Source organism: Phyllopteryx taeniolatus, chromosome 1 (assembly GCF_024500385.1).
Source record: "Phyllopteryx taeniolatus isolate TA_2022b chromosome 1, UOR_Ptae_1.2, whole genome shotgun sequence".
NCBI lineage: Eukaryota > Metazoa > Chordata > Actinopteri > Syngnathiformes > Syngnathidae > Phyllopteryx > Phyllopteryx taeniolatus.
In genome coordinates, this window is record NC_084502.1 from 2309702 (window position 1) to 2332316 (window position 22615).

General features: G+C 42.4%; 1 protein-coding gene across 6 annotated transcripts in view; it reads left to right on the forward strand.

Moving 5' to 3' along the window:
* The first annotated feature begins 4724 nt into the window (after window positions 1-4724).
* LOC133489155 (voltage-dependent calcium channel subunit alpha-2/delta-3-like) overlaps window positions 4725-22615 on the forward strand; it is a 102083-nt gene continuing 84192 nt past the window's right edge. For 3 of the 6 annotated variants that reach the window (XR_009791841.1, XR_009791855.1, XM_061798113.1), the window contains exons 1-2: window positions 4726-5109; window positions 5299-5380. Coding sequence is in view for 4 of the 6 variants with exons in the window: in XM_061798113.1 (XP_061654097.1) it covers window positions 4991-5109; window positions 5299-5380 (201 nt within the window). In the remaining 2 variants the exon portion in view is untranslated. Of the gene's footprint in view, window positions 5110-5298; window positions 5381-22615 lie in introns of all 6 variants that reach the window. The other 3 variants (XM_061798325.1, XM_061797993.1, XM_061798238.1) reach the window with 2 other exon arrangements.

Genomic DNA, 22615 nt, shown 5'->3' on the forward strand with positions numbered 1-22615 from the left:
CAATGGTGTAGGAGGAGAAAATGTAATTCTGCTGCGTTATTCACAAAAAAATATGAATGATATTTAGGACTGTGGGGTGAAAAGGAAGTTGTAATGTTACAAGAAGCAGGGACGGTCAGGGAAGGCAGCGCATTAGCTGCATCATGTAGAGTAAAAAAAAAAAAGAAAATCATGAAAAAGTAGTATTTCCAATTTGAGTTCTCTGGTCTGTGATTTATCTTGATTATTTTTTTTTTGGAATCCAAAAATGATTGAATTGCTGAATTTGCAAATTGCCGAAATATGAAACGTGGCAAGGGGCAGCCCGCCTCAACTCAGATTGCAATCCTTTACTCAAAAGCAGAAATAGCACAGAGCATGAGCACTATATATTGGTGAAATACTGGTACTGCAACAGATCCAATATGTTTTCAGATAATGTCAATATGCACTCAGATTTTCAATAGTCAAGCTCATGTATTTAATATTTACGTTGCATATTTAGTTTTGCTGGTCGCATAAAACCACAGATAAAAGCACAAGGTGAGGCAAAAAGTATTTCGCCTCACGGAGGGGGACTCATCATTGGGCAAACACATGCAATTGATTAGGCCATGAGATTTCCAGGGACAAAACGTCTCCTAAAAACTTATCACTGGTAAAGTTTTCGTCGATTTAAAGCAATTATTGTTGTTTTGGTCTTAATTGACGTGCTTAAAAACACATGAAAATTACTTCCTCTATCATGATCATTTCGACTACTGAAGCACGTGCAATACTACTGTAGATGTCTCCTTTCAAGTTCAAGTAGGTGCAGCCGTTAACAAGTCAAACATGAAATTACTAATTAAAATGCCTTAAAATCTTACATGTGAATTAAGGATTTTTATCCATAATTTGCTCCTGGATGCCCCGTTGAAGCTGCCAACTGTATGCCACTATGCTTTAGGCAAGCCTTGCATTTATTCTTGGGTGAAATGAACATCCGTTGGGATTTGACTCCCATTTTAAATCAAGCTTGTCAGCCTGCAGGTGTCCTCTGCTGAGTCACGTCTGCTTGCAAACCAGCGAACGTGTAAACATTATGCCTCACTTTTAAATGATCAAGAGAGTGTTACACCACTGTGGATTTAACCAAGCACAAATGTGTAAGATTAAAAGATTTAGACCTCATAAAATAGTCATACGTTACATTTCCACTTGCCGTTTTATATCCTGTACACTAAAATCCCCTTATCCTTGTCAGCTAGTGAGAGGTTGTTTAGAAGCTCTTTGATGACCTCTGCTGACATAAATAGTAGGAATGATGGACTATTTTATTTTTGTTTTCATTCTGTATTCTTCTGTATTCATTCATCTAGGAGAAACACTTAGGAGAAAAAGACAGCAATGGACCTATGCCGCAAATGCATTTTAATTAAAATGCTCGCGCACCATTTTCTAATGCTGAACCTGTTCAGGGTCAAGGGTGACACCCAGGACTGGCCGCTAGCCAATCACAAGGTCCATACACAAACAACCGCTCACAATCACAGGAAATTTAACAAGCATTGATGAACACTAGAGGAGCTGAATCATCTATTCATCACTGTGCTTGATATTGACAACCACTATGGAGGATAACTTTTGCCCCGAAAGATTCAATTAACCTTCGTTGTCAAATAAACTTACTTGCGGCCAAAGCCATCCTTGGTGTTTGGCCAAGATCAGCGATCAAACGTTTCATTCAAGGACATGATCCATTTCGGCCGGAGCAAAGCCCGACGAACGTCGCCCTGATGGATTTGACAAGTAAGTGACATTGAGCAAACAAACTACTGCAGACCGCATACAGTACATGACTGCGTGAACACAGTTGCAATTATAACCAGTGTAGTCTCTGTCCAATAACTCCGATGAGCAAAACAGCATGGGGTAATTACTTAAACATGGTTTTGTTCCATTTTATGTTGAACTTCTGAAACATGGTTGGACAATAATGAACGAAAAGCTGCGTATGCGCACCGATGAATCCACATGTCAAGTTCTATCAAGCACACCCATCCCTGTGCATCTTTAGTTTCATCAAAGTTGACCTTGAGCCTAATGAGCAGCTGGAAAAACAATAACAAACAAACAAAAAATAAAAAGATAAAGTGGGAGCAAACAAAGTAGGAATATTGGAGAGATGAAGTGCTAACAAAAATGCACTCACCGGCCTCTTCATTAGCTACAGGACACAGGGGATCCAGTGAACGAACTGCGATAAAAAGTAGCAAATGACACTCTTAGGAAGATACTAAATTAACAAAATGTTTATTGTTGCGTTAGTGGTATAAAAGGCACTGCTTTATACTGAGAGCTATTTCTAATACAGTGGTGCCTTCTGATACCAGTGACACGATTTAATAGTTTTTGGAGATACGTGCCGTCGTTCGGCCGATTATTTTTTTTTGCTTTGACTTGCAAGCTCAAATTTGAGATACAAGCGCTGAAGATGGCGGTCAGTGAATGCAACTTAAATCCGTTCACAACAAGCAACATCCATCCATCCATTTTCTGAGCCGCTTCTCCTCATTAGGGTCGCAGGCATGCTGGAGCCTATCCCAGCTGTCATCGGGCAGGAGGCGGGGTACACCCTGAACTGGTTGCCAGCCAATCGCAGGGCACATAGAAACTAACAACCATTCGCACTCACAGTCATGCCTACGGGCAATTTAGAGTCTCCAATTAATGCATGATTTTGGGATGTGGGAGGAAACCGGAGTGCCCGGAGAAAACCCACGCAGGCACGGGGAGAACATGCAAACTCCACACAGGCGGGGACGGGGATTGAACCCCGCACCTCAGAACTGTGAGGCTGACGCTCTAACCAGTCGGCCACCGTGCCGCCACAACAAGCAACAGTTGGGCAAATTGTGATCAATTCTTCTTCGTCGTCTTCGTCAAATAAATGCCTTCGAGCTGTGTATTGTCACTCCCAGTTGAAGTTTATCATCAAACTATACATGCACAACAAAGAGGATTACACGTTGAGCTGAAAGCTGCAGTGTGTTCCTTCTGTCGCCCCCAGGATGGAATTCAGTATTACAACAACAGAGCCGAACCCTAACCCTAACCCTAGCTCCCTGCTGCTCACAGTGTGATTCTAAAACCTTTTTATTCGGTTTTTTGAAGGACAGCCGATAAGGAAAAGAAGAAAACGAAGAATTATTGTATTATTATTTTATACGATATTGTATTTTGTGCTACATGAAAACACAAAATAATAGGCTTAGTTAGTGTTTTACAAATAGGGGGACAAGGGACCGCGCTTCCCGCATTGCTACATAAAATTTATCATTTCTTTTATGTCATTTTGGGTGTAGCGCGGGAATGACGGTCGACTTGAAATATAAAGGCTCAAATATGTACACTGAAAAATACAGCAAGATGTTACCGGTCCCGATAGGCTTAATCAGTTGACTCATGTTCTCTAGTAGTAGCTTGGCTGAATTATTTACAATATACATATTTTATGTCAGGCATCCAGTTGGGCAGTTAAGGGGTTCCTTGGGAAGATGTGTGGATTTCGTAAGGTAGTTATTATTTTCTTTCGTCATGGAAGCCTGTCTGCATTCGTGATGAAGAGCTTGTGCATGCATTGTTTGGGGCATATATTTAACATCAGGCACCTTGTTGGGCAGCTGAGGGGTCCTCGGAAAGAGGTTTTGTTGGTTCGTGGCAATTCTTGGTTTTGTTTTCACAGTACTAATTGTATGAGGTTTTTTTTCTGCTACAGAAATGCAAAATAAAATGTTTAAGTGAGCTTTTTACAAAAGGGGCCGCGCTTTGCCCATTGCTAAGTGAAATGCGTCATTTCCGTGGCGTCATTTTCCGTGCGCCACCGAGTGAGCCAGCATGGGAAATTCACTTCATATAAAAAAAAAAAATCAAATATTTAAAAATACAGCACGATGTTAGAGGACTGCTTTGGTACTGGAGTGAGAAGAATTAGAAAAGACAAAACCTGTTGTGAAGCAAATTGTTTAGTGGAGTTTTCAATTGGTTTTAGGGGGGCTGAGACATTAAAACTTGGCCTTCAACCCCCCTAAAATAGGCCAAGCACCACAACTGCTATTCAGTAAATGTTATTCAGCGTCGTCGATCCCATCACAGAGCTTTTCCAGAATATTTTGTAGCTCCAAGAGAAATGCGAGCTGCCACACGGGATGTGTCGCCCCAAGGCCTCGCATCACCTTTCACCTGCAGCCAGATGCTCACACCCGTTGCCAGTGCCACGTCGCGATGACATGACACAAATGTCATGTCATCGCCCATCCGCCAAGACGCTGAACAATGCCAAACACCCGCTTCCCATTCACTACTCCTTTTGTATGCACCCACTCCACTTTTTTTTTCTCTCCTCCATCAGCACTTTGTCAGTAATCTGCTTGAGTGAACTGGCCATATAGTGCATGACTTGATGTGACATGAAAGCTAAAGGACATCTATTAAATCCCTGTCATAAAGCCACTGTGTGTGTGTGTGAGAGAGAGAAAGAGAGGGGGTGGAGGGATATGAGTGTGTGCTTGGGTCAGAAGTATGGCGTAATTCGACAACAGCATCCTCTGTAGCCAATCCTCAGATGCTGTGAGAGAGAGAGAGAGAGAGAGAGAGAGAGAGAGAGAGAGCGAGAGAGAGAGAGAGAGAGAGAGAGAGAGAGAGAGAGAGAGAGAGAGAGAGAGAGAGAGAGAGAGAGAGAGAGAGAGAGAAGCGTTTTTTTAATCTCCCCCCCGGTAGCTAACACGTGAACCTCCACTCCACTTCTGTCTCTTGTCCTGTGTACGCAAAGGTAGCGGCTGTGGACTTTTCCCATCCGAGTCGTGTGCGCCGGAACCGGTTCGTGTTCGTGAGCCAACTGTCGCCACCATGCATCTATCAGCCAGACAGCTTGGCTGATTTTCCTGTTCTTTGAATTCCCTGGAGGAGGATACATCCCCCGAGTGGCTGCGTAAAACCAACGCGCACTGTGCGTCAGAGACGAGCAGAGATGCAGGTTGAAGGGGGCAAGGTCCGCGCGTGGAGTGCGTGTCTTTTCTTACTTTTCTCAACTCTGACTTTCAGTATAACTGAGGTTGGAGGCTCCCACCAAAGCATCCCTCCATCCGTGTGAGTACATGCTTTTCTGAACGAGTTTTGACTCTCCCTGTACTATATAAGATAAAAGTTGACGATTTGTATCCATTCACTTGATCTCTTTGTGACTCGTGCTTGTCGTTGAGCTAAATCAATATTTGTGAAGTTATTAACAATGATTCAATCCTCGTATGGTTATTCATAAAGTATTTTAACCTGCAGAGTGAAGCTCTGGGCTTCAGCATTTGGTGGGGAGATGAAGTCAATCTCTGCAAAGTACTCAGGCTCCCAGCTGCTGCAGAAGGTTAGTTGACTTCACCTTAATTCAGTCCCCCCCCAGCATGATTGCAGGTATACCTGCACAATAACTTACCTTGGTTGCCTTATTAAGCTACATGAGTGGGCTAAATGAGAAGCAGTATTATGCAGTGCAATTGAACACTGTACAAATGTCGTTGGAGCATGTGCTTTTAGTCACTTAGGTGAAGGTGAGGTGGGATGAACTACTGAATGGAAAATGATTTGAAAGGATTTTCTGAAAAGGATTTGTGCCTTTTTAAATGAATATACTGTGTTCAGGCACTCACATAAATGCATTCACTCAACATAAAACTACGGGAGGGCATCCAGTTGCCATGGATTATTATTATTTTTTTAAAGTAATGTGCTGTAATTAGTAGAATTATTGAATAGTTATTTTTGGGCTACTAAAGCACTGCTGATTGAATATTATCCACTAAACGGTCCAGAAAATGGATGAATGTATGGTGAGCAAGCAAAGCGGCACGTTTTCAACACATACTGTATTTCAGTTTGTATGTTGCTGGAGGATGTGCCATATTTTGGAGCACTGTACATTGTTCCAGGGGTTAGTACTTGTGCACGTGCTTTCACTGACGCAGTGAGATTTATGTTATTGAAACATGTCCATTTCTGAAAAAGAAACTAAAAAAGAAAAGTTGTACCTTGACATGTAGGCTTGCAACTAAAGCTTGTGTTTCCTTAAAGGTTCTTGACGTACCCTTGACACCTGACTTTCCAAGCAGACTTTAGCACTTGCTGTTCCAACACAAGAATGCAAGAATTTCAAATGGTCTTCCTTTGCATTGTGGCATTTTCAGGAGAGGGGAGTCAATGAAAGAAGAATGACTAACTGTTGAATACATACAGGTGGGGATAAGGGGTCATATTTACAGGGTCGTTGGTTCAGCACCGCTGTGGCGAGGTGCTGCGGTTCATGTGTGTGAACATGACCACACACTGCATATTCGCATGCACCATCATCACACATATCCCACTGTATGCCTGCAGGCGTGGATTTCAGGGTGTTATCTTTTTGCTGGCATAAAAACTGGTCCCCCTTCTCATTTTTTTGCCGCCTCCAAAGAGGAGATAACCCTCCTCACAGCGCGACGACCTCCTTATAAAATGCAAATGAGGGCCACAGGGTTAACTGAGCAAAGAAGAGACTGCAGACCTTGTTGCTGGAAAATTGTATCTTACAACACCAACTGGGGATGTTTCACCTTATTGTATAGGCATAAGAAAAGAGTGCTACTCACCTTTCCCACCGAATGGCGAGCGAGCGTTGTCAGATGTGCAGCCGGTGTATTGTGCACGTTGGTTTCGACATGACGTAGACAGATGAGGAGCAACAACAGATCCTCTCAAGACTTTTATACACGTGCACGAAATTATCGGCAAGCTTTTCACACCAACTACCACCTAAAAAAAAAAATAATAAAAAATACTTGGCTCTCGAAGTACCACCCACATGACCTAAAATGTACATTTGATATAATTGTAAGCCACTGTAACATTATGCACAGTTTGAGTATCAACATTGAGCTTTAATATATTAAAAAAAACTGCTTAAGGGATGATTCAGTTGTAAGCTATTGCGCATTAAAGTTAAATACAGCTGAACTGTATCTCCACTTAAAGCTTCGGATGGCTGGAATATATCCCGCATGGTTGCCAACAACGAGGCGCTCTAAAGCGGCCGCGCCAGCCTGGAGCACTGGTCCACGTGCTGGATGTCAAGTCTGACTTTAAAAAAATATATTTTTCGTCCCTCCTCGCACTTCCGTGTTTCTCTGCGTAATGCGCGCACACTCACGGACAACAATGAGGCGCTCTAAAGCGGTCACGCCAGTAGACTATCGGAAGGGAAGATGCATTTTCGGGGTGTAGGCCTAGCTAGCTAACTAACTGTATGTCGCAACTGTGCCAGTTCATTGAAGTGATCAAAGGTGCTCAAGTCCTTATTGGTGGGGGAGGTGGGACTCATGCTGGACTCCAAACTGCCTCACGCCCTCCCGTTTTAGCCACACCCCCAAATCATGCAAACTGATATATTGAAAAAAAGTTTAAAGCTTTATCGCCACAGTTGAGTACTACATAGGTTCAGCCTTTGCACATTTTCAACATGCAAAAACAAAACATTTTCCCGTACAAAACAGTTGTGGCTTGTGGGAGATTCATAAAAATCCTGTGAGCTCAATCTGGATTACATTATTTTGACCAAACTGAAAAAGATTTGAATCCTCAAACCAACCACCTTTCACCTGCTGTCCTGATTTGTCCTCCCTCTCCATTTCCTGAATCTATCTCACAGCTCTCATTTCAAGGTTATATCAATCAGGGAAATTTGTGTGTCTGTGTGTCCCTGAATAAGAAAACCCTGATCAATAATATATATATTTTTTTGGACACTGCACAGTGTGTGTCACAGTGAAACTGCAGCTTGCAGACTTTTGAAACATTAAACATCACCCACTGATTGTCACAATGAGCTCTGTGTATTTCACCCTCTTCACTGCTATTCTGCTGAATTCTTTCATTTCATGTATCATTGAACATGTTGTCCCTCGTCTCGCCCGCGTGTGTGCTTGTGTGTTTGTGTTCGCATGCGCAGTATGGCGGCTCTACTGGTTTTCAGCTCACTGACATAATAGCTTCCTGGAATCAAAATAGTGGGACAATTTTCCACGGAGCAATCGTTTCAAGCCCTCTAGTGATGGAAGGTATAGTACAAATTACCACACTAGAAACAAGAAGTTCTTTATGGTTGAGGAATTATGTTGGCTGAATTACATTCAAGATGGACAAAAGTATTGGTCCATAACACTTTGCTAACTTTGCCAAAAGAGCCTCTAATTATTATTTGAATTTTCAATGTTCAACATAACAATGCATTTTGGACATTGAGGGGAGAGGGTGTATAATTTTATAATTTAAGATTTAAAAATATAACACTGAACATTAATACGACTACTACTAATAACAACAATAATAGATGGGACTTACTAGATGAAAAGACCCCATAGTTGCATCACATATGTATAGATGGTAATAAATACATGCATGTAGTCTGGATGTAGTACTGTGCAACGACTGAAGAGATGTAATTAATAAAATAATAAAGAGAATAAAATAAAATAATAAATATGGATTGTGTATGTCACACACCATCTTCAGTCCCTGACGTCACCAGACTTCTTAATAAATTTAGTAATCCTGCTCACACTGCTGGGATTAATTTGTCACCCTAGCTGGTAGATTTCCAACAGTTTGTTGCACACATTGAAGGATATGAACTTCCTCAGAAAATAAAGGTTGACCATTCTCTCTTTGAACACTGGGTTGATTTCGGCACGCCACGCCGATTAAAATGTCCTTCCCTCGAAGTGTTCCTGTTGATTTTAATGGTCTTAACAGGTTTGTGCATTATAGACTGTGTGTGAGTTTGCATATCGACATCAAGCATGCTCAATCCGTGATCATCAAAATGCCGTTCTCACACAAGGAGACGATAAGAAGGTGTAATGATGTGTGACAGCTATGCGGGAATCCATTTGCCTAAATGGTGAAGAAGAGAATGTGCGTATGGCTTGGCGTGCCGTGCATATTACGCTTTCTGATCCCATCCTACTTTGCTGCCCTTCAGCTTTCCGTCGTGATCCACTGACATTTCTGATGACAAAATGGCCAAAAGACGGACGCTCCCACCAGAAGAAGCGGGGGGGAGGCACACAGTGATATGAGAACGTGAAAGCTTTAAAGGCCGTAATACTGCACGTCAGTAATGGAGAAGTGAAGACGATACTCGACCGAGATTGAGCAGAAGCCACTCGTAGGACAGGTTTCCACTTTATAGCAGCCCTAACAGTCAGGAAAATCAATGCAAATGAAAAAAAATGGAACCCACACTTCACACATTTTCTTCTGAATATACTTATATACACACACACACACACACACACTTCCACAGTGCTGTGAAAAACTATTGCCCCCCTTTTCAAATTCTTGTATTTTTTTGCATGGTTTCCTCACTTTGTTTAAGATCATCAAACTAATCAGACAAGTCAAATATTATTCAAGTGAACTTTTTATTAATTGATTTAATTTTAAATGGTGATTTCATTTATTAAAGTTAAAAAAACTATTCAAAGTTACCTGGCCCTGTGTGAAAAAGTAATCAACCCTTGTTGAATCATCAATTAATTGTGACTAATCATAATTTTTGGTTAATTTTCACTGATCACACCCAAGCCTGATTACCTCCAGACCTGTTCAATTAAGAAATTGCTTGAATCTGTCCCGACAAAATCAAATCGGACAAAAGATCTAAAAAAAAAAAAAAAAAAAAACGCAGCAAAATGACACGATCCAAAGAAATTCCAGAACAGTCGAGAAATAAACTAATTGACATCTATCAGGCTGGAAAGGGTTACAAAGTCATTTCTAAAGCTCTAGGATTCCAGCGATCCATAGGGAGAGCAATTATCCTCACTTGGAGAAAACATGTAACAGTGGTGAACCTTCCCAGGAATGGCTGGCCTACAAAGATTACCCCAAGACAACTGCAATGACTCATCCAGGAGGACCCAAAGGAATTCAGGACAACTAAAAAACTGCAGGCCTCCCTTGGCTCTGTTAAAGTCAGTGTTCATGACACAACAGTAGGAAAGAGATTGGGCAAAAATGGCATCCATGGCGGAGTTCCAAGGCAAAAACCACTGCTGACCAAAAACAACAAAGGCTCATCTTTTTTTGCACAAAAACATGTGAATGACTTCTGGGAGAATATTATATGGACTGACGAGATGAAAGTTGAGCTTTTTGGAAGGTGGGCATCTCGTTCGATCTGGCGTAAATGTAGCACAGCATTTCAGAAAAAGAACATCATACCAACAGTCAAACAGGGTGGTGGTAGTGTGATGGTCTTGGGTTGCTTCGCTCCTTCAGGACCTGGACAACTTACTGTTATTGATGGAACCATGAATTATGCTCTTTAACAGAAAATCCTAACCGTGTCCTAACCATCCAAGTCTGCTCTCTCTAACTTTGTCTCCAAAACATCGAACCTTGGCTGTCCCTCTGAGGAGCTCATTTCTAATTTTATCCAACCTGGTCACTCCGAGAACGAACATCAACATCTTCATTCCCGCCATCTCTTCAGTGCCACTGTCTCTAATCCGTATATCATGGCTGGCCTCACCACTGTTTTATAAACTTCATCAGCCCTTCATTCTAGCAGAGACTCTTCTGTCACATAACACACTTGACACCTTCCTCCACCCGTTCCACCCTGCTTGGACCCGTTTCTTCACTTCATGACCCCAAGTATTTAAAGTCCTCCACCCTTGCTATCTTTCTCCCTGTAGCCTCACTCTTCCCCCACCACCCCTCTCATTCATGCACATATATTCTGTCTTACTTCAGCTAATCTTCATTCCTCTGCTTTCCAGTGCATGAATCCATCTTTCTAACCGTTCCTCCGCCTGCTCCCTGCTTTCACTGCAGCTCACAATGTAATCTGCAAACATCATGGTCCACGGGGATTCCAGTCTAACCTCCTCTGTCAGCCTATCCATCACCACTACAAACAGGAAGGTGCTCAGGGGTGATACCTGATGCAGTCCCACCTCCACCTTAAATTCATCTGTCACATCTACAGCACACCTCACCACTGTTCTGCTGCCCTCGTACATGTCCTGTATTATTCTAACATACTTCTCTGGCACTCCTGACTTCCGCATGCAGTACCACAGTTCCTCTCTGGGTACTCTGTCATAGGCTTTCTCTAGATCTACAAAGACACAATGTAGCTCCTTCTGACCTTCTCTGTACTTTTCCATCAACATCCTCAAGGCAAATAATGCATCTGTGGTACTCTTTCTAGGCATGAAACCATACTGTTGATTGCAAATACTCACTTCTGTAGCCTCCACTACTCTTTCCCATAACTTCATTGTGTGGCTCATCAACTTTATTCCGCTATAGTTCCCACAGCTCGGCACATCTCCCTTGTTCTTAAAAACCACACTTTTCCTCCATTCCTCAGGCATCTTCTCACGCACTAGAATTCTATTGAACAAGCTGCTAAGAAACTCCACAGCCATCTCTCATAGATGCTTCCATACCTCCACAGGAATGTCATCAGGACCAACTGCCTTTATAATCATTGCCACTTCCTGGTCCACCACACTTGCCTCTTCTACTGTCCCTTCTCTCTCATTTTCTTCATTCGTCAACTCCTCAAAGTATTCTTTCCATCTATCTAGTACACTACTGGCACCAGTCAACATATTTCCATCTATATCCTTAATCACCCTAAGCTGCTGCACATCCTTCCCATCTCTATCCCTCTGTCTGGCCAGCCTGTATAGATCCTTTTCTCCTTCTTTAGTGTCCAACCTGGCATACATGTCATCATATGCCTCTTGTTTGGCCTTTACCACCTCTACCTTTGCCCTATGTCGCATCTCAATGTATTCCTTTCGGCTCTCCTCAGTCCTCTCAGTGTCCCACTTCTTCTTAGCTAACCTTTTTCCTTGTATGATTTCCTGTACTGTGAGGTTCCACCGCCAAGTCTCCTTCTCTCCTTTCCTGCCAGAAGATACACCAAGTACTCTCCTGCCTGCCTCGCTGATCACCTTGGCTGTAGTGGTCCAGTCTTCTGGAAGCCCCTCCCGTCCACCGAGAGCCTGTCTCACCTTTTCCCGAAAAGCTGCACAACACTCGTCCTGTCTTCCACCACATGGTTCTCTGCTCTGCCTTTGTCTTCCTAATCTTCCTCCCCACCACCAGAGTCATCTTACACACCACCATCCTATGCTGTCTAGCCACACTCTCCCCTACCACTACCTTACAGTCGGTAACTTCCTTCAGATTACATCGTCTGCAGAAGATGTAATCCACCTGAGTGCTTCTAGCTCCGCTCTTGTAGGTCACCCTATGTTCCTGCCTCTTCTGGAAAAAAGTGTTCACTACAGCCATTTGCATCCTTTTTGCAAAGTCTACCACCATCTCTCCCTCCAAGTTCCTTTCCTGGATGCCGTACTTGCCCATCACTTCTTCATTACCCCTATTACCTTCACCAACATGTCCATTACAATCTGGACCTATCACGACTCTCTCTCTGCCTGGGATGCTCAGAACTACTTCGTCTAGCTCCTTCCAGCATTTCTCTTTCACCTCTAGGTCACATCCTACCTGTGGGGCATAGCCACTAATCACATTATACATAACACCCTCAATTTCAAGTTTCAGCCTCATCACTCGATCTGATACTCTTTTCACCTCCAAGACATTCTTAGCCAACTCTTCTTTTCAAATAACCCCGACTCCATTTCTCTTCCCAGCTACACCATGGTAAAATAATTTAAACCCTGCCCCTAAACTTCTAGCCTTACTGCCTTACTGGTCTCCTGGACACACAATATATCAATCTTTCTCCTAATCATCATGTCAAGCAACTCCCGAGATCTTCCTGTCATCGTGCCAACATTCAAAGTCCCCACATTTAGTTCTAGGCTCTGTGCTTTCCTCTTCTCTTTCTGCCGAAGAACTCGCTTTCCACCTCTTCTTCTTCGACTTCTACCCACAGTAGCTAAACTTCCACCGGCGCCCTGCAGGTTGACGGTGCCGGTGGTAAAAAGTGGGGAAACTATGCAAAAAATATAAGAATTTGAGAAGGGGTCAAATACTTTTTCCAAGGAACTGTATATATATTTCCCCAATTGTGTTGTATAAATTTCTAATCAGCTGAATTCTTTGGGGTACAACAATGGAATGTCGCTTGTTGCATTCCATGAGTCATAATGAATTGCACTTAGGGTTAATTAACCACATCGAGCATTACCCTCTCATCTTATTCTTCTTGTGCTGATGATTATCCATCCATCCATTTTCTGAGCCGCTTCTCCTCACTAGGGTCGCGGGCGTGCTGGAGCCTATCCCAGCTGTCATCGGGCAGGAGGCGGGGTACACCCTGAACTGGTTGCCAGCCAATCGCAGGGCACATAGAAACAAACAACCATTCGCACTCACAGTCATGCCTACGGGCAATTTAGAGGCTCCAATTAATGCATGTTTTTGGGATGTGGGAGGAAACCGGAGTGCCCGGAGAAAACCCACGCAGGCACGGGGAGAACATGCAAACTCCACACAGGCGGGGACGGGGATTGAACCCCGCACCTCAGAACTGTGAGGCTGACGCTCTAACCAGTCGGCCACCGTGCCGCTGCTGATGATTATTTTCAAATAAAATAAAGTACAATTTTAGATGTGTAATACATGTTCTCAACATGATTCCTTTGGGAGAGAGATGGTGCTGAGCGACTTGGCCACAACATTAGGTACCCCGTCACAGTAAATAATGAGGTACAAAAAAAAGAGCTGTGTCAAATATTCTGCCTGTACACAGATATTGATCCTTCCACTCAGTGAAGTTTAACTGTATGTAAGGAAATGTACTGCGTTACAGTGAGAGGTGTGTTTTTAGGATTGTTTATGCATACACTATAATCCTTAAACGAACACACACTTCAGATGTTCGTGTGAAAAAAGATGCCTAATTGCCCTAAGTTTGTGTGAACACAGTCTCATATTATGCATGTGTGTGCAAAATATATGGCAGACCTCTCAGTATTATGCAGTGCATTTTTTACACCTTCATGGTTATTAAGTATTTTTGTTTGGTTTTTTTACCTTTATCTCTGCCTTTTTTAGACAGCGATGACTTAGTGTGAGTGTGGGATGTGCGATGTTGCCAATCTGCTGTCAAGGATGGGTGACGTTTAAGGCGTTCCACCGTTACACCACGTGTCAGTACACGGGAGACGGCTACAGATTAGATTAAGTTTTGTGGAAATTGACTCGCTGATAGGCCCTGTTTGGCGTGACTGGTGGTGAGATGAGGTGAGGGTGTGTGTAGGGGTTTGTACTTAGCGCAACCTCAACCCTCCACTTCCCACACTCACTCGTTCTCATCCACCAAAAATTATCGAGCGAAATGTGTTACTTTTTGTATGATGCTCAATTGTGAGACATAAAGAGTAAAAGAACAAGGGGCAATGTCATGTCGAGTTAATTACAATGTCAGCAGGAAGGAGTGCAGTCTGTGTTTGGATGCTTTCATTTCCTAGCAAGCCAGCGTTGGCCAATGCAGCCACCTACTCACAACGTAATTAGTGCTTTGTTGGTGGGAAAAAAGCGTTGTGAATCAAATCCACCACCTCTGCTGCAGAGAGCTCAAGTGTAGGGCAGCAAGGCCTTTGGCCACCAGATTAAAGTATTTACATCACATGCGCTGACGCCGTATTTGTGGGCTTAGGAAAATCAAAATGTCTTTTGGTGCCTTGTTCTGCAGTGTGCCTCTTTGATTTTATCGCCAACCTCTCTGACAACGCTGATGTGAAGTGTTTGATTTCGTGGCTAATTTGTGTTAACGAGGAGTTGTTTTTTTCCCCCCCCTCATTCACTTAAATATTTTGGAAAAAAATGCATGCCAGCAACACTTTGCACGCAGATGAATCTTGTGGAAACACATAAGATAAATATATTCTGTCATCAGTGACTCAGGTGTCACTCTGCCTCCGTTGGCCTGCAGATGACGAGCATGTCGGCGTGCAGCAACGCAGGTCAACAGGCGCATTCATAAGTTACAATCACACACACGCACACCTTTGATCCATCACATCAAGTTTGATTTGTGAAAGTCTCGAGGGAAAACCTTAAACTTGAACCCTTATTTTGAGTATTCAGCCTCGCCCAATTATTTGACAACACTTCAAAATCTCCTCCTCTTCCCCTGCAATCACTTTGTTTTAATAATGGATAGAATGCAGCTACGGCACTAAAGAATACATGGAAGGGGATCTTGGGACATGAGGCCTCAGTACACTGAAGTTGTGCTGGCCCAGCACAATGTCCTGCATCGGCGGTCGCAATATGCGTGCCAAGTCGACCGCTACGCCGTCGTCCACAACAAAACAAATGCTCTTATTTTGACTCAACTTTATAGAGCATGGCACTGCGCCTCTTTCGCGCATCGCGCCTCAGCAGATAGACGTTCCAGATGAGCGGAGCGACTGCCCCGCCCGCTGACGACCTTCACCTGCACTTGCTGGCGTCTCACGTAAACAACACATTTCCAACCTTGGGCTGCAGGCAGCAGGAATGGGACTGCATGTCATCAGAACGTACGCAAAGTGCACATTTTCTTGCAACTGAAGCCTCAATATATTTATTTCAAGCATTGCTTTTATTGGTTGAAGGCTTAATCTGCAGAGCTGCAGGCACAGCAAACGTATAAAGTCTACACAACCATGTTCATTTTTTTTTGTGTGCAAATTTTGGTGATATAAAACAAATTAAGATCACGTTAGATCATTTCCAAACCAAAAAAAAAATATATTTTTGACAAGGGAATTAAAAATAAACTGTGATACTGTGGTTTCAAAAATGTGCACACCCTCTTATAAGTGCAACGTGGCTGTGTTCAGAATTAACCAAATCATATTCCAACTGGTTAAATGGGAATCATCACACAACTTCCACCGATTAAAGTGTCTCTGATTAACCCCAAATTCATTTCAGCTGTTCTAGGAGGCTTTCCCTGACATTTTGTTTTCTTTTTTTTTGTTGTTGATTTCCAGCAGAAGCCTGAACTTAGCCAACAATGACTGAGAATAGATTAAAATGTACAGTTTTTATAGCAACTGTAACTCAAAACTAAAATTGGTTAATTTACTTGACCACTAATGATTGCTGATGACACTACCGGCAAACCAAAACATGCACACTTAAACAATTACATGCATTCTTAAACTTCTTTCAGATAGACAAGGCATAATATTGTATTGTATTAATACAGTATTACTTTTTAACATGAGAATAGTATAATATCCAGTTTCACTGCAAAACAAATTGTTGTATACTTAATTACTCCAGTGAGGGAATTCAAGGTGCTTTCCTGTAACTAATTTCTATTAGCACTACTGGTGCAATGTAAAACGGCAGTGAATGACCAGATATTTTCTTCCTTCACAGTGAGTAATAAACTGGTAGACAAATACTGACTGGAAGAACAGCTTATTAGAGAATTATTGAATTAACGACAAGAAGATGAAGCGGTGACTGCTGACCAATTGCTCACCATTTGTTTGCTCAGGTGAGGACAGGAACCGGATTGTGAATTGGTACTGGTCTTCAAAATAATGAAGTTCAAAATAATGCGTGAATGCATTATTGGTTGCCCTGGGTCCACACAGACGCACCCACACCTGATTTCTTCTTCCTCCTCCTCCTCCTCCTCCTCCTCCTCCTCCTCCTCCTCTTCCTCCTCCTCCTCCTCCTCCTCCTCCTCCTCCTCCTCCTCCTCCTCCTCCTCCTCCTCCTCCTCCTCCTCCTCCTCCTCCTCTTCTTCTTCTTCGTTAGTTATTTTTGGTGGTTGACAAACCATGTATTGGTGGATTACTGCCACCAGCTGGTATGGAGTGTGGATCTTGAGTCATACTTTAAAAAAAAAAAAAACAACAACAACCTACCGCATCCATTCATCCATTTTCTAAACTGCAGAATAATATATGAAAAACAAAATTAGCAACAATAATGAAAAAAAACATCCTTCAATTACAGCTAGCAACTGATATTCTTTTCTTTCTGAAGTTTGTCTCAGAATCTCTAAATTGGCTTTTTTATACTTTTATATAATTTTTCTTTCAAATTTCCTGCCTCGGCCTCGTATATTTCACAGCTAAATAAAACATGTTAAACTTTTTCTAATTACCCAGAGTGACAGCTGCCTGTTATCGTGCTCCCCCATCTTAAATAATAAGCTGTTCAGCCTTGTACGTCCAAATACTATCCTTAGATTATTCTTCTTTCTTCTCTTCAGTTTTTTTCCTGCTTTCCTCATTGCACCAATTTTACTTTTGTATTCTGTAATACCGTCTTCCTTTCCTCATTTCCATACCTGGCCAGTTGGTGGCGTTCTAAACATCCATCCATCTATCCTCTGAACTGCGTATCCTCACCAGGGTTGCAGGTGTGCTGACGCCCATCTCAGCTTTTGGTGAGAGGCGGGGTGTTAAACAAAAAACCTTTCACACCTACACACAATTTCGGGTCTTCCATCAACCTACCATGCGTGTTTTTTCTTTTTGCAATTTGGGCAGAAGTCAAGTACCTGGAGAAAACCCACACAGGAACGAGAAGATGCAAATTCCTCACAGGCGAGGCCGGATTTTTTCTCCCGGGACCTCAGAACTGTGAGGCTGATGTACTAACCGGTCGCCCACCGTGCCGCTGCACTCTGAGCAAAAACTAGCATACAGGTTTTAACAACTTAATGTACAATTTCTATAATTATTCATCTCAATTTTAACAATTTATTTTGTATTTGATTTCATTTTGAACAGCCAATAATCCAAAGTTATTAACATGAAAACATAACCAGTTCAGCACTCTTACGTCTTAGAATTTACAATAAAAACAGCACCAAATAATAACAGAACTATTCTCTCAAAACAATGCTGGCAAAATGTTTTCCTTTTACCCTTATTTTTCTGTATCTTAAATTGCAGCAAAATTAATGCTGGAAGGGAAACTCGTGTTGAAGATGCATGCCTGAAACAGCTGAAAACCTTTCGAAACACTTATACATTGTCAAAAGAAGTATTGGGAATAAGAATGACGAAACTAATACATTGCAGCATGTTGAATATTCATAGAAAGTAGTCACAAAGTGAAGCCTGCGTTTGTGACCAACTTGGGAACGTTGTTTTGTAATATGCTTTTCTCTGGTGAGACTGTCAAAATCATGGCACTCGATTGATAGTTACTGCACCGCGATTGTCTGCAAGGCAATTAGATCTTATAATTTGAACAATTTTGCTCTGCGAATACAGGATTTGATTTTGGTTTGGAAAGAGAAAAGTATTTTTTCTTCTCACAGGCATCAAGTTGCCAAAGTCATCGGGAGTACACGTGTGTGTGCGTCGATGGTTGGACATTCTGATCACACTGCATGTAAGGACATGCCAGCCATTAGAGAGCGCATGAATTTGGCTTCCACTCTTACGGGTGATGGTGCGTACCGAACAGACGCCGTGCACTCTGGGAAACATTCCGAGCTCCTTTGAGCAGCAACGGCGACGAGACGTTCTGCGGCATACGCGCGTGCTTGCATGCTTATGTTAGTGTTCATCTGTTATCCTGCTCTTCCACTCAATAAGCCTCAGGCAGCATTTAAAGCTGCAGAAACACACACACACACACACACACAGGAGGTCTGGGTGACTTTGCCTCTTCATGAATGTTGGTGCATATTTTTGAAATTAATAGAAAGAGCAACATGGGTTTTGTCCACCGGCTGGACTGTAGACTCTTTTCTCTATGGTTTGCATCTGTTATTATTAATGAATGTTAACATTAATTTGTGAATAATTGTCAAGTTTTAATTGGACATGGGGATGTAAGAGGGCGGCACAGCGGTTGACTGGTAAGCACGTGTGCCTCACAGTTCTGAGGACCGGGGTTCAGATGCCCGTAGGTGTGAATGTGAGGGCGAATGGTTGTTTGTTTATATGTGGCCTGCGATTGGCTGGCGACCAGTTCAGGGTGTACCCCGCCTCTCGCCCGAAGGTAGCTGGGATGGGCTCCAGCGCGCCTGCGTGAGGGTAAGCGGAACGGAAAATGGATGGGGGATGGATGAAGATGTAACGCTGACACATGAAATGTGATCACCGACACTGCAAAAATACAAAATCGTACAGAATGAATTGATCTTATTTCGACTGAAAAAATCTCAAGGTGCTTATTTTAAGACAGTTTTGACTCTTTTTTTCAAAATTTTCAGCAAGAAGAAAAAAATGACTTGTTTAAAGAAACAAGATCTTATTTTCAAAAATGTTACCAAGTCAGTTCATACTAGTTTCATTTACATTTTTTTCCCACTTATTTTAGGGACCAAATGTCTTGTTTTGAATACTTTTTTCATTTATTTTGAGGTCTTTTATTCTTTATTCTTTCAAGTGAACCTTTTTGAAACTGAGCTACTTCTTGGGTACTGATTAATGCAAAGGTCTCGTCTTATTCATCCATCCATCCATTTTCTGAGCCGCTTCTCCTCACTAGGGTCGCGGGCGTGCTGGAGCCCATCCCAGCTGTCATCGGGCAGGAGGCGGGGCACACCCTGAACTGGTTGCCAGCCAATCGCAGGGCACATAGAAACTAACAACCATTCGCACTCACAGTCATGCCTACGGGCAATTTAGAGTCTCCAATTAATGCATGTTTTTGGGATGTGGGAGGAAACCGGAGTGCCCGGAGAAAACCCACGCAGGCACGGGGAGAACATGCAAACTCCACACAGGCGGGGACGGGGATTGAACCCCGCACCTCAGAACTGTGAGGCTGATGCTCTAACCAGTCGGCCACCGTGCCGCTCGTCTTATTCATACTTTTGAAATAACAAATTTGCCCAAAATACCTTACTGGGTATGCTTTAATAATATTCATCATGTGAAGACTTACCATGTCCAATAGTGATCAACAATGACTTAACAAGGTAGGAAACAGATAAATATCAATATGCAACACTTTTATTTTTTTTTTTATAAATCTCTAAATAAAAAGTGTTACATTTTCAAATGATCACTTCTACAACATTCCTATAAAATCACAATGTCCCATCACTTGTGAACTACTTTTAGAACAGACCTGTGATATACAGTAGTCCTTTTGGTATTTATTATTATTATTATTTTTTTTAGTAATTTCACACACAAAAGGAAATCGAAATCAAAATGACAAATCTTGTAAATAATTCTCATTTAGTTGTAAAAGTTTCATTTGAATGCCTTTTTACAGCTGTTTGCAACCGATCCTATGCCGAGACCTCCCGTTTTTTTTTATTTTTAAATACTGCATGTTCTCGCAGCCCCTGCAAAAGTCATAACTCATTTGAAGATGAGGATTACAAGTTTAATATAATTATTCACCACCTTATTAAAGACACTAAGCATTTTATGATTCAATTATTTTATTTTGCACTAAGTGATGGAAACAAACAAAATAAGCCCAGCATGTTTTGTCAAAAGATTATGCATGCTTTCAAATTTCTCCATGCATTTGCAATGATTTGTCACAAATCAAATGCTACTTATTTACTGATAGATTTTAGCGTGGCCAGTCTTTTAAGAAAAGATCTGCTGATGATGATCGAGTTTTGTCTGCGTGATTAGCACTTACGGTACGGGCGTATGTTACATGTGCTCTCCGTGCAAGGGATTTCTGCAATCGTCCGTCTCTGCGCCACCAGATACGAACTCGGACATACACGCTTTTGAGGCAGCCAGGACAAGCGCGAAATTAATTGTTCCACTCGGTCTCCGGTCGGCGCTCCCCTTTTGAGGGGACAATTTGTCGCCTGGCGCACGAGCGAGGCTATGAAAGGAGGAGGGCAGAGCCACGATTTTGCTATTTTGGGGAGTTTCCCGCTTGGGTTCGGGCCCACGCTCCTGCCACCCACTTTTGGAGGAGTGTAACATCAGTCAATGGTTGGTTGTCATCCGCATGTGGTCGCCCTCTCAGACACACATAAATATTCTCGGGAAAATGTCAGAAAACCAAATTAACTTGAACCAGGTGACGCCCTTTGGGCTCTATTATCACCCCATGTCGGCAGCCGCCCTCATCACTCCTTCACTCTCTCCTCCCAGTGATAAAAATATAATTACAAACATGGCTTTGGGGAGTCAAGTGTTGCTCTGTACAAGTAATGAAAATACAGCATGTTTGTTGTTGTGCACATGGAGCAACGAAAGTGTGTCTTAATTAACCCATACACACTCCTGTTTCCCAACTTTTGTTGAGTGAAGGCAAATCATTTACTTCGGAAAAAATCTCACAACACACCACCAAACAGAAATGCCAAAAAAACGAAATAATGATGATCTTGTCTCAATTTACGCTGCGTTGAAATCTGGGCTTGTTTAACACAAAGCTATTATTTTGCGGATAAATTGGTCAATTGGACCTTCCGCCATCTAGTGGAAGAGAAGTTCATTGTTCTGCTTGACACTATATGTCGCTGGCATAGATAGATGACCAAAAATGTGCACTAATGTGCTACGCCACACCATTTGGGAATCATCACTTGTTCACTCCTTATTCACAAAGAAAGGTCCTCTGGTTTGTGAGAATCCCTCATGGGAGTACATGCAATAATTTTGCAGGGACCACTTCTCATATTTATAACTTTTTGACAAAGATTTTTAAGGACAAACTATCCGAGACCAAGACTTGCCCGAGACCAGAGCTCGTCGTGACCAAGACAAAAACTGAGACTTTTGGGGGGTCGAGACCGGGTGAAGACCAAGGCCGAGACAAGCTGAGAGCTTCACAAGACCAAGACCAGAAAAATCTATTTTGACGAGATGAACAGTTAAAGAGCTTTCGCTATTAATTTAAAATTTCTTATAAATACATTGGACAGCCAATAATACAGTTTCAAGGCACAACATGCAAAAATGTTTTTTTAACTAAAAAAAATTTAACTCCTGGATGCACTTAAAAATGAAGATTTAAAGAAGCGCTTAGTTGCTTTTACATAAGATACTGCATGCAGCATTTGGGACCTAAACATGTATGAGAAGGTCTTATAATAATGCCCCCTCTACTCTCTACTCTCAACTGGTGCAGAGGAGGGAGGAACTGAGAGTACTTTCAGTGTCAACTTGTGGAGTTGTGGGAAATCTGTCATGGTTTTTGTCCCAAAAGACAAATCGGTGTCAGAATCCTGGCACATCCCAACATCAAATTTTTTGCTCATTTGAGTTCAAACGTTCGAGAGTCCTGTCCTGAGCGCCGCTTTTTATGAGCCGTGTGCTTGTCCTTTTCATCACATTCATGAAGTTAAAGAATAGCAGATCAGCGCTGGTCTTGACCCATCTCGACGGAAAACCCTGAGTCCGGCCAGTCCGAGACCGAGACAAGACCGAGACATTTCGACAGTCCAGTCCAAGACCAGGCCAACGTCAAAATTTAGTTTTGAGACCGGGACCCGTCTGGAGGAATTTCCCACAGTGCGTACATACAGCCGCACTCGACTGTTTTGTTTTTGTGTTAATCACCACCGGACTCCTCCACTTGCAGCCTGATTGCCAGCAGAAGGCGAGCTAAACAAACAAGACTCCTCTTTGTGAGTAAAGCATAAAAAAAGAAGAAACAGCTTGAAGGAGAGAAA